The sequence below is a fragment of the Onychostoma macrolepis genome, chromosome 06 (genome assembly GCF_012432095.1).
Source record: "Onychostoma macrolepis isolate SWU-2019 chromosome 06, ASM1243209v1, whole genome shotgun sequence".
Lineage (NCBI taxonomy): Eukaryota > Metazoa > Chordata > Actinopteri > Cypriniformes > Cyprinidae > Onychostoma > Onychostoma macrolepis.
In genome coordinates, this window is record NC_081160.1 from 11,589,558 (window position 1) to 11,602,054 (window position 12,497).

General features: G+C 34.7%; 1 protein-coding gene across 2 annotated transcripts; it reads right to left on the reverse strand.

Annotated features, from left to right (window-relative positions):
* Positions 1-185: 185 nt before the first annotated feature.
* cfap100 (cilia and flagella associated protein 100) lies at positions 186-10,999 on the reverse strand. Of its 2 annotated transcripts, XM_058779328.1 has the most exons (14): positions 10,587-10,999; positions 10,102-10,190; positions 9,610-9,781; positions 7,857-7,924; positions 7,527-7,690; positions 7,199-7,279; positions 6,908-7,110; positions 6,636-6,732; positions 6,524-6,557; positions 5,703-5,857; positions 5,486-5,621; positions 2,655-2,857; positions 1,956-2,049; positions 186-402 (listed from the first exon to the last, which is right to left on the reverse strand). In XM_058779328.1, the coding sequence occupies exons 1-14, from the start codon at positions 10,612-10,614 to the stop codon at positions 289-291; spliced, it is 1,638 nt and encodes a 545-aa protein (XP_058635311.1). In that variant the 5' UTR covers positions 10,615-10,999; the 3' UTR covers positions 186-288. The 2 variants fall into 2 exon arrangements, with proteins under 2 accessions (XP_058635311.1, XP_058635312.1); XM_058779329.1 differs by lacking the exons at positions 10,102-10,190; positions 10,587-10,999 and having other exon boundaries at positions 7,857-7,950; positions 9,610-9,766.
* Between the last annotated feature and the right edge of the window lie 1,498 nt (positions 11,000-12,497).

The following is a 12,497-nucleotide window of genomic DNA, read 5'->3' on the forward strand; positions in this document are numbered from 1 at the left end:
AAAATAATGCAGTTAAAATGTATTTATTAGGTTTGGTTTACTTCAGAACAGGTTAATAAAATTTTACATTTAAATCAAACTTCTGACTCTAGTTTGTGTCCGTGAATATTTCTTTTATGAATTTTACAAGATTTCACATGTTCATGATTAATACACTCATTAACGTTAATATCCTTTTAAAAACATTTAAACCTTGCAAAAACAAGGATTGAAAATATACTTGATTTCACCTACTATCTACAGAAATACATTTGCATTCATATTCAAGCAAGCATCAACGTGCTAATTTTAACTGAAGAAATACAGGAACTCTTCATTCTCCCGTTCTGTAGCTTCAGTGTTTTTGTTTGTCTGATGTTTGCGGACTGGAGGCTGAGAGCGTGGCATCAGCTTCTTGACGGACTAAAAGAAAGCAGAAAGCATTTTCTCACTCCTGCTTGTTTCAAGAACAAGAAATCATTTGAGATAAAAGAGCTTGATGTATTATGTAAACATTCTTTAACCTTCTTCCCCAATGAAGAAATTACTTGTAATCTGGATTACATAATCAAATAAAAAAATGTATGTACTTGTACTTAGATTATATTTAAAATACTAGCATAATTATACAGAAAATTTGGAGGCCATACAGCATTTAACCAATGGATTTACAAAAAATGTTTTCTCTACATTTCAATATTGCATTAACTACTCAATTCACATTTCTTATTTACATGTAATGCAGGTATTCCCAAACTTTTTTGGCAGCTGAACCTCTTTAACCTAAAATATTTGCTTGAAGAACCCCTGAGATTTTTAATAAGTTGGTAATTAGGAAACATTTCCATGTTCATAGTTCTCTGGAGCTGGTTAATGTCATGCAATTAAATATAAAATGGTAAAAAAAAAGTTTTATTTTCATTGTTATTTTAAAATTATTTATTTTAACTTGACATTTTATCATTTAATTAATTGTTAGCTTTTTATTAAACTTAAAACCTTGGTTGATCAGAACATTGGACCACGCTGTCCCAGTGAGGTAATAAAGAATGCAGCATCGATACAATTATTTACAAACAAAATTTTAGATTGTATTGTGATTGTCGCAATGTAATGGACGCTTTAGAAAAGTTGTTTCCATCCAAAGTTGCAAATTTAACTTTTTGCACAAAATTAGGTTATCATATTAAACATTTGTGAATAAAGCACTGTTTCCATCCAGCAAGAAAAAAGAGAATAAAATCGTAACTTCCTGATAAACTGGTGCCAAATATCACTAAGAAAAATGTAATTTGCTCTAGTAGGAGAAGCCACTTCATATATAATAAATTACTTGTGTCTCACAGACTTTGGCTCAGGCATTTCAGAATGACCGAAAAACATTTCAGATGCTGCTCAATGAGATTGGTCCACTAGTTAGTCCAGTTATGCCATCCGATCATGCAAATTCATGTAACTTTTTTGTTGCGCAACAAGGAATTTATTCGGTAAATGTGTTTACATTGTAGTTTATGCACACGTTTTGTTATTGATTTTTTTTTTAAATTCTCTCAATTGAGCACAAACAGTTTTTAGAATTTATGCACATCTTAGTTGTTTCCATCCAGCATTCTTTATGTAATATCACAAAATTAAACGTTAAAATAGGTGGATGGAAAAGAGGGACTGAAGAATGGGGGTTACAAATTTGGACATGACCTGTAAACTTGCAACTAGAGTAAAGTTTTGTTGTTGTTGTGAGGGTGGTAAACAGCCATAAAGTTGTGGAAAAATAAACATGAACCCTTTTTTAAATTATATGTGTGGGCTTTTTTTATGCCTTTATTGAGATAGGAGAGTAGTAGAGAGCAGACAAAATATTTGCCGACAAATATGACCCCTTTAATAGTGAAAATATTTGCAATATGATTTTATGCCAAAGGCAAACTAGACAACATTTGTTGCGGTAAAACTTACGTTTCTTGTATTTTTCTTACCGTTTTCTTAATCTGAGCCTGAGATCTTTCCAGGGCTTTTTTCTGTCTTTCCTCCTGTTGTTTCATCTGCAAATATATCTTCTCATCACGCAGCCTAAACAGTAAAAAGAAGTTGAAGAACATACTAGATACAGGTGATTCTGTTGCTGGTTTAATGTAGATGATGGTTCAACAAAAATGGTTTTAAAAATGGTCAATTATTTCTATCTTTTAGAAGCGTGTCAGTAGGAAATATCAATTTACATTTCCAAACATTCCTTTTGCCATTAACTGTAATAATCTAGTGAGATTTTTGTGTGCACAAGGAGTCTGACAACAGCCAGTGCTCCACACAGAGATCTGATCTGATCATCATCCAGTCCGTCTGCGTGAATCAGAAAAAACTGAGACAGACTAAATCCAGGAGTATGGCAACATCTCCAAGATGCTTCAAGAAACCTACAACGCTACAGTACTGTGAAAGGTTTTAGGCACTTGTGTAAAAACGTTGTAAATTGAGGATCCATTCAAAAAATAATGTCATAAATAGACTGTATGTATCAATTAACTTCTATTAACTAAATTAAATTAACATTTGGTGTGACCACCATTTGGGTACACAATTTTCAGGTAGATTTCTTGAAATTTGACATTTTTTGTTGGTGAAAATACTAGTGGCCTAAGACTTTTGCACAGTAGTGTAGATCTGGATGTGGTCACCTCATTCTCCTCTCTTTCTCTTTGGCACGTTCAGCTATACTCATTTGGTCTTTTGGAATCATATCTGCATTTTCCAGAAGCTCCCCCAGTTTTTCCTCAATGGCTGTCAGCATCTGCAAAGTGGTCAGGTTTGCCTCTGTCTCCCCCACACAGCAGTGGTACACCTCCTCCACCTTACGGCTCAATGCGTCAAGAGTCTTGTCCTGGAGACAAGGTACAAGGACTTGTATTCTTAGACCACCAGACATGTTTATCAAATGACAAGTTACTATCCAATGATTTATCAAAGATTGTAACTGAGCAACTTGTTTCTAGAAGCAATGAGTAGCACTCATGTTTTATTAGAATTTAGAAGAAAAAAAGCATTTTAGACAAATATTTAATGTTTTTGATACAAGACTAACAGCACAACTAAATATTATATTCTTTTATAGTTACTACCGACACATAGCTGGATGTATGCCATGTTTTAGAAGTTTCTAGAACCTTCCTACATTTTTATCAGAATGATTTAAATCTTTTAAGATGACATCTTGAATTGACTTGCAAACTGCTAGTGTTTGGATATGTTTTTTGCTGACTGTTGCCAGAATGGAGGTAAAATTTGGACTCCAGGGCTGTACTTGTCTATGTAACAAGTCATTTGTGGCAGTTTGTGTCATTCTCCTACCTCAGGGTGCGATTATTCCCTTGAAGATCACACCTGTACATTGTTGGATCTGGCTCATCAGGTTCATTAACCTGACAGTGCCCTTACTACCTTTAATCGAACTGGATTAAATGAACAGTTCAAATCACTATTCTCCATTGGCTGTCCACTTGGGAGCTCATGGAGAAAGATCACACAAAACAAGGGGAGCCCGCTTTTAGCTATTATGTTGGAACCAGCTTCCAGAAGAGATCAGGGCCCATATTCTTAAAGATTCTAAGAATCCTCTCAGAGAGCTCCTAATTTAGCTTAAAAATTTCTAACTAGGAGTCTCAGCTTAAAAGTGATTCAGGAGCAATCTGAGAGCAACTCTGAGTGAGGAAAAGTCAAAAACTTTTATCTCAGTGAGGAGGCGGGGCTGACCCCGTTGCTAGCGATGACACAGTCTTTTGAAGACTGTGATTGGTTGGTTGTCCAAGAAGGAAATAAAAGAGCGCTTTTAAGAGTAGGGTTTATTATAAGCCTTCACTTTGAAATTACATGCGTAATTTTTCCTGTTTTACTGTACTCTCTCTCTCTCTCACACACACACATTATATATGTATATATAATCTTTATTTTTCATTTATTTACCATGCTGTCATATTTAACGTATTTTATAGGAAATGAACAGCGACACAGTGAGGTTCTGAAAGTGCTGTAACAGACCCAAATCACTGCTGCTGCAGAGTTGCATTTTTCCAGTTGCCAAATATGTTAATGTAGTTAATGTAGTGATTAAGTCCATTTCTGGCGCTATGGCATTTCTGCGCGGTGTCGGAGATGTTAACGTGTCTCTAATAAGATCAGTCACAAACAAGATTCCTGCACGGTCTAATGTGTAGCGTCTTATTAACTCACTGTCATGCATTGTGTGCAACACATCTCTTCTCCCTCTTCATGTTTCATCCATTTTCTCCACAGCTAAAGAAACTCTTAAGCCTCTTAAAAGTCCTCGGTCGTACTCCTAACAATTTTGGACCTTAAGACCTCTTTTAAGGGTTAAGATGCTTTCTGAACTACTTTTTTCTTTACTAGGATCTTTTCTTTAATTCTAAGGGGAAACACCCACATTTCTAAGAATTTTCTTAGAATTTTGTTACTAGGAGCAACTCTTAGCGTTAAGATTTTTCATGAATACGGGCCCAGATTTGCTAAAACATTAGCCACATTTAAATCCAGACTCAAAACTCATCTGTTTAGCTGTGCATTTGTTGAATGAGCATGTGCTATGTCCGAATTGATTGCCCTGTATTTTATGTATAATCATTTTCTATTCTTAACTGTTTTAAATTCATTTTAAATCAATTTTCATATCATTTTAAAAGTTCAAACAGAGGGCTAAAGTAAGTGCTGTGATGGTAAAGAGAATGTGGGCAAAGAAAGACAAGTGTGTTGGTTGATCAGTTGAAAGTAGGACCTCTTGAGTTCTATTTGTTTGGTTTATGATGGTCAAAGTAAGAAGGGGGTGAAGTAGTGGAATAGTTAGGTGTTTTGGAAGATTTTTTCACTTTGGAAGAGTTTGAACAAAGCTTGAGAATGTTTGTTTTTAAATTCCTTGTTTTTTATTGTTGTGATTATTATTTTTTTCAATGACTATTTTACTTCCTTTTATGTAAAGCACTTTGAATTACCACTGTGTATGAAATGTGCTATATAAATAAACTTGCCTTGCCTTGCCTTGCCTTTACAATCCAGACACTTTCTGCAACTTATTATGTATCAGATCAGATCTAAACAGGCTGCCAAAGTTACCATGTTAACGTGTGAGATTAATTAAATACTAAATATGATTAACACTGCATTTTTAAAAAATGCTTTTCTTAAAGCCTTCTTACAGGCATATTTATTAATAAAAGTTCTACCAAGATGAAATGTCAGTGACTTAATCACACTGTTAATGAAAAAGCCAACAGTGGACTTCTCAGACTAGTGGCAAAAATATGTTTATTATTCAGAAACTGAATGCATTACATTTGGATGGGAAAATATTCAGTATATTATGAAATTTTCAGAATTCAAAATTCAGGATCATGTCAACACAGAAAACATGATAAATTGTTTTAATCAACAGGTGTTTTGTTTGTCAATGCAAGTTACAAAGAAAATGACAAAGTAAAACAACAAAAGACAAATATCTTACCTGGTCCTCTGGTTTGTACTGTTCGAGGCTGAACAGTTTGGCTTTCATTTCCAGCTCTGCTGCCCTCTCTTTCTCCCTCTGAATGGTATCAGTCATGATATCAATCTGCACTTTCAGCTGCTTTGACTCAGACTCCCTGTAAATAAACAAACAAATAGCATTTTTTACTGGAATAAATTTACGAGAATATCTATGTTGGTGCTACACAAGTACACACATGTTTTTTCGAGTCAGTTCAGCATTCTGTCTGAACTCCTCCAAAGCCTCTTCTGTCTCTCTAGTGTTTTGGATGAGGGAAAGATTCTGCTCTTCCAGCTCAGTCATTAGATTCAACAGATCCTGAGGTTCTTTGAAGAACATCTCTGGGTCCTCCTGAAGGAGACATCACAGTGATCATTTCAAAAAGTAGGTCCTAAAAAACTCTCTGTTAGCATTCCTGTTGATCTCATTGGTAGCTGCTTGAATGGTGCAAGACCCAGAAAAAAAATATAACTGTCAGTGGTGTATAAGAGTGTTGACTGTAAGCATAAATTTAGAGAACAAGATAATCTTTCTAAGAATTTTCTTTTAGAAGGGATATATTCAATTAATTATAAATGTGCATTACATTTATTATATTAACAAATGAATAGAAAAATTAAAAATAAGCATAATTACATTGATCTATAGTGTAAGATCATTTTACACATTTATAGTATAACCCTTAAAAATAAGAGCGAATCGGGCACTGAAAAAAACATATTATATTTATATTACAATTAAATATTACTAAATAGCAACACATACAGCAATATACAGTATATGCTGCCTGATCAGCCCTTAATGGAGAAAGCTGCTTTTTGCTGACAGATGGTGTAGTTATTGCATCTACCAGCAGAGGCTTACTTTGCCATGCTATCCAACCAAACCCCGACTCCTACATTTTTCAGGTTAGTAAGTTCAGGCATGAAATATAAATGTGTAACACTTTACAACTATAAAATATAAATGAATAATAAACTGGCTACTTAATTCAACAGAATGTTAGTGGATATTTACCTCACAATCTGAGCTGTCAGTCCCAGGTGCAGATCTAAAGTGAAAACAAAGCATTATTAATAAGTCACTGAACATGCAAAGCTATGCATTTAATATTATGGTTTGCATATACATTTTGCTGCTCTGATGGCTGGACTTCACACTTTGTCTAGATGACGCCCTGGCCTCCTGAGAAGATAAGAAACCACGAGCCACTCGTCTTTCTCCATCTATATGTGTTTGAATACATTTAAAGGGAAAAAAAATGACAATCAGTTAAAACCCCAAAGCAAATATATGACAGAAAGTAATATTTACACCTGTGTCTTCTATTCATTTTATATTTTGTACTTTGCTCATAAACAAACATGTAATTTTAAAAAGCTTGTAAAGTTGCCAACATACGCTTGCTGCCTTCTGCTGTCTTTCTTTCTTTGTTCTTTTGGATTTTTTCTGCCTGTTTTTCATCCCTCTCAGTATTTGTGGAGACAGTAGAGTGCCTACTCTTGGATCTCTGTTTCTCCTGCCATTCTGGGGGTGACAGCATCAGCAGAAACTCTTTATACTTTTTATACTCCTTCAGGATGTCCTCATACTTAGAGATGTCACTAAAATCAAAGGGTAAGTGGAGAAAAAGGATAAACAACCCTGTTGAAATGATTTTGGAAAGTATCTAATCAAACAATTTGTTTATACCTCTTGATTGCCACCGTTTTGGAAGTTATCTTCTTGATCTCAGCTACTTTCTCCAGCTTCACCTTGGTCTCCTGCTCAGCACTGGACAGTATTTGATGGTTTTATTAAGATAAATATAAGCCACATATTCTGCTGTGTTCATGCATTTCCATGTAAAAACACCATCATTTGCTATTTATGTTCATTTTTAAAAATCTAAACATTAATTCAAACATTGTACTTTAAGGTAGCAACACAGTTGTAATGACAGGACTTTTATTTTATTTTTATTTTTATTTATTATTTTATTTTTATAATGTTTTCTAAGTGAAGTTTTTACAACAGGTACATTTTGATAGCCTCCACCGAATTCTTGTCATTTTCTTTTAGGAATTCTTCAAACAAGATGGCGTCATCTTCCAAGGACTTCTCAGCTCTTGTCAATTTCGTCTCTTCTTCTGCAGCCATTTGCTCCAGTAGCTGAATCTCTCCTTTCTTTACTGCCAGAGAATACTAAAAATTTGAGAGATTGTGTACAAAATCAATCATACACAAAAGAATAGAGGACAAAAATAGTAAATAAAAATCAGTCAAATCCACAATGGATACAAACAAGAAATTCAGCAAATTTTCCACCCAGCTACTAGCTGAGAACTAGAAAAACAAAATAGCATCTTACCTCAAGTAAGAAGAGCTCACGTTTCTTAGTGATATATTCATTCATGCCTCCCTTATCAATATTAGGGTCTAAGAAAATCAGAATAACAATAGTACTTTTAGGCAAAAATGTAAATTTATTTGCTGTGGGTTTACATGTGGGTCATTCCGTGTCAACTCAACCACAGGTTTTACACAGACATTGTTACGTCTACAAGCATAAATCTGTTGACTTTAGCAATCTTTATACATCATTATACGTCAATTAGCAATCTTTGTTGCATTATATGTCAATGGTGACAGTTAAAATATGGGGGAAAAGCATTTTCTTTCCTTAAGTTTACATGCCTGTAACTCAGGAAGTATTAAACATATCTCAACATCCTTTTTTATTTTAGTTTTTAAAGAACTGTTTTATAGGTATCTTCCTTTTTTAGGCCTTACATGGTTAATTTCCAAAGATAAAGGGATTTCGATGGGGCTCCTTGAGTAAACTGTTGAATTGTACACATATTTAGTGGTCAAAAACCAAATGTGGGTCACTTTGCATAAAGCTGATACTGCTCTTTGTCTGAAAGTGTTAAAATTTAAAATGTATCTTGTTTCCGTCTATCAAACTCAAATCAAGAATTATTAAAGATATCTTAATATCTTTTTAGATTCTGGTTCTTAATGAACTTTTCTTTCATAATCTTAATTTTTAAAGCCCTATATGTTTTTCGGTCCGAGAGATATGGAGATCTCAATGTGACTAGGTGCCCAAATTGTTGAATTTTACCCATTTTCAGTGGTTGAAAACCAAATGTGGGTCACTTTGCATATAGCTGTTGCCTACTGTATCTAAAGAAAAATGTCTGAAAAACAAGTAATATTGAAAGTAAAAATGTATCTTGCTTCCCTCAATCAAAATAGAACAGAACATAGAACATACCTCTCTGAGTGACAAAATGTTCTTTTTCTAATTCTGAATCAGAAAAGGAGATTCTAATTCTTAAACAATCCAGGTGAAGCGGATCTTGGTTTATTGATGGGAATACAATGTGTGGAGAGAACAACCATACTTCTCTAGGAGGCAAGAAACTTATTTCAATGTAGTTAACTTATAATACTGCATGTCTGAACTCCTGGTTGCTTCAGAAGCTGTTAAAATGAACAAAAGCCCCTCTTCCAAATATCCATGAAACTGATTCAAATATAGGATCTAACGAAGAGGCTACTGATAGCAAGTTAATGTTCCTCAACTTGACCACTCCGACAAGTTATGTTCAATGTAATTGTTTTGACAGAGACAAACAATATACAATTCTAGTTTCAACATTCGTTATTCTGACATTCCTTTTTAAAAGAAAAAAGTATGAGCTGTATGCAAAGTGACCCGCATTTGTTTTTTGACCACTGAAAAATAGTTCAACTTAACAATTTACACTTACAGCCACACTAAGATCCAAATATCTCTGGAAAAGAACCACATAGGACCCTAAAAATGAAAAAGAAAATAAGGATGCTGCCATCTTTCTACAGTCATTTTTACCCCCCTGTAATCTGGCTCCAAGTCCTACGTGAAAATTGTCATTTTGACCCCTTCTCCAAAACAGTGGATTACTCAGTAAATATACATCCATGACATTTAATATTCATCACAATGTTTGTCTTTCTTCAGAAAAAAATATTGACAAAATCAAAAATTTGAGCTGGGAAGGTTTCTGAAATTTGGTTGATTTGACACGGAAGGACCCATGTTTGATGTAGACAAGATGTGGTATGGTGTGGCTCACCTTTCATAGATACCCTCCATGCGGGTGTAATTTGGAGCTGTCCATGAGTATGTGTGACTGGTATGTTATTCTCCTCTTTCAGTTCCTTCCTCAGTTTGGTTTGTCCTGCCCTTGTTCTGCCTGCAAATGTCATCTTCTCATGGACAGATAAGGCCAACTTACTTTGGTGCTCCTGCCATAACAGAGTGCAGAATTTCATGTTTGCATCTGTTTTATTATTATTTTATTTTATTTCATTCCTGTTGGACAAATTATATTTTTAGTGTTGAGCAACTGTACTCTAGCTTGTGCTTTTAACTTCTAGCACATCTCCAGACTCCAGTTAAGTGCGTTAGATGCAATTATGTAACCCAATATTCAAGACTGTGGTGACCAGATATCATTGAATTACCCATTTTCGTTCACTATTCTAGATGTTTAATACCTCCCTCATTACACATGACAAATCGCACATCTTTAATGTATTGTATCAATGTATTAAATGATACAAACCAGCTTCCTCTGAGATTTTTCTTTGTTCCTCATCTGGAAAAGATCGTTGTGTTCAGGGATTTTGAATGGGTTTACATCATCACTGCTTTCTAAATCAGACAAACACATACACACACATGCATACTCCATCACAAGGACATTTCAGTGACATAACAGTTTTTACACAGAGCGAATATATGTATATGTATATTTATTCTGTGTTTTCAGTGTTACCAGTTTTCAGTGTATATTTTCTGAAACAGCTACAACGCATCCATTAATCACTGTTAGCCTAATCATTACTAATAATACAGGCTAATTATTTCTACAGATTCAAGACATGCATATATAGTTCCAGTGAGGTGTCTGCGGATTCTAATCACGTTAGAATTACATTAATACAGAAAAATATTGGACAAAATAGCAAAATGGACCAGTAATTTATCGTATTAATTCTTACTGTCTGTTTATAAATGAATCACCCATGTATGAAATCTGTATCTTACTGTGTGCTGATGATTCAGGTGAGGACATGTTTCTCCTGCGGCAAATAACTATTTAACTTATATCAAAGAAAATCTGCGTTCCCTTAAGTGAAATCGGAAGCTTCTGTAGGGACTCCTGGTTTGTCCTGGATAGTTTAAAGCCTCTGTCTCTTTATGTAAAATAGCTACCCTGCGCAGTGCATTTGTAAAGTATTGATTTTTAGAATTGAATGATCTATAAGCCCTAAACCTGCAGATGGACCACAACGAAAGCTGCTCGAATGAGCCAGTCTGAAGACACTTTTCCCTTGTTGCGTTTTTGGTTGCCCTGACAACTTTACATTCTTTAAACGAAAAGTAGGTGGCAGTATTATACATGATTCGTCGTTCTTAAACTGTGGTACGCGCGCCTCCAGGTGGTTCGATACAGGAAATTATAGGCACAATATGTAAGATTTTCGTAATAAAATATCCAAAAATTACTTGCACAGTGTGTATATTTCATGCAGTTGTGTACTTTTTTTTATCCCAAAAATTCCCAAGGATTTGTAAATCCAGAGAAATTTTAATTTTAAATAATGGCTAGGCCCTGGTCATTGTCGCCTATCAATGACGTAATGTCCGCACTATCCTTCTGTTTGTAGAAACTATGGTAACACACGGGCACAAATGCTTGTTGCGCATTAACCAATCACACACGAGTCTGCTGAGTTTATGAATGCAATGGCCAATCAGAGGCGTTCAGATGAGTATTCAATAAGAACGATATCTTGGTGCTAGTCCTTTTAACGACTTGAATGCTAAAACTAAAATTTTAAATAATTTCAAAAGTGAACAGGAAGACAATGAAGGGAGGCCAATATTTGGTGTAATATATTCTCGCTGTTGCGTTCCTGTTAACAAAGAAGCAGCAGCATTCTGTACCATCTGCAAACACGTGAGGGAGGCCTGGTTTATACCCACATAAAGGCCATTAAAGAAGTTCAGGCGGGTCAAGATAAAAAAATATGTATAACCCTTTCAAAATCATTAAAAGACTTGACTTTGGATAATTGCGTCAACTGGAAAAGATAGTTTAATAACTGGTTTAATCTGCTTATCCACTTTAAAGTCAGTGTCTATAATAACGCAGATGGTTTTATAGCACCTAGATCTAGATAAGAGGACATCTAGATTAATGCCATCCAGGCTTTAATATCCTTTATCTATGGATAATATCCATCTATGGTGCTGTGGAATTTGCATCTTTCTGTTTTAAAGGCAGAGAAAGTTGTGTATCATCTGCATAACAGTGAAACGAGATTACATACTTCCTGCAAATAAGGGAAGCATATATTAGGACAACAGGATAGGTCCAAGAATGAATCCTTGAGGGACTCCACACAAGAGAGATGGTGAGGAGGACACAAAATCCTCATGGGAGACAGAAATATTTATGTCAGACAGATAGTATCAAAACCACTCCAAAACAATAACTTTAATGGCAACACTGCAATAAATCAGAGTCAGCGGCTAGTAACAGATCATTAAAAACTTTTACCAGTGCTGTTTCAGTGCTGTGAAGGAATTTAAAACCAGACTGGAACAATTCTTGAAAACCATGTAGATCTAGGAAAGATTGCTATTAACAACTTCAGTGATTCCACTATTGCATATTTAAAATTCTGAGGTTCTGAACTTCTAAAAGCAAGACTGATATTCATAATTACTTGAATTTTAGGTCCGATGGTTTCAAAAACTTTGTTTTTTTGTTTGTTTGTTTGTTTTTTGTAAATCAGGGGGAACATAATATTTTTTAAATGAGGTCTATGCAACAAGCAGGTGATTTCATCTTACAAATAATATCTCTTGAAGAAAAAAGACACAAAATCATTGCTGGTCCCCACTAACTTCTGTAATATTTTGTTATACTATTAGAAGTCAATGGCTACC

What these genes read in the sequence shown, in the direction of transcription:
- cfap100 (XM_058779328.1), bottom strand. Translation starts at nt 10,614, where the DNA reads ATGTCCTCACCTGAATCATCAGCACACA. An exon ending in AAAAATCTCAGAGGAAGCTG is followed by an intron (nt 9,782 to 10,101) that starts GTTTGTATCATT and finishes CTGTTATGGCAG; the next exon opens with GAGCACCAAAGTAAGTTGGC. An exon ending in GAACTGACTCGAAAAAACAT is followed by an intron (nt 5,622 to 5,702) that starts GTGTGTACTTGT and finishes GTTTATTTACAG; the next exon opens with GGAGTCTGAGTCAAAGCAGC.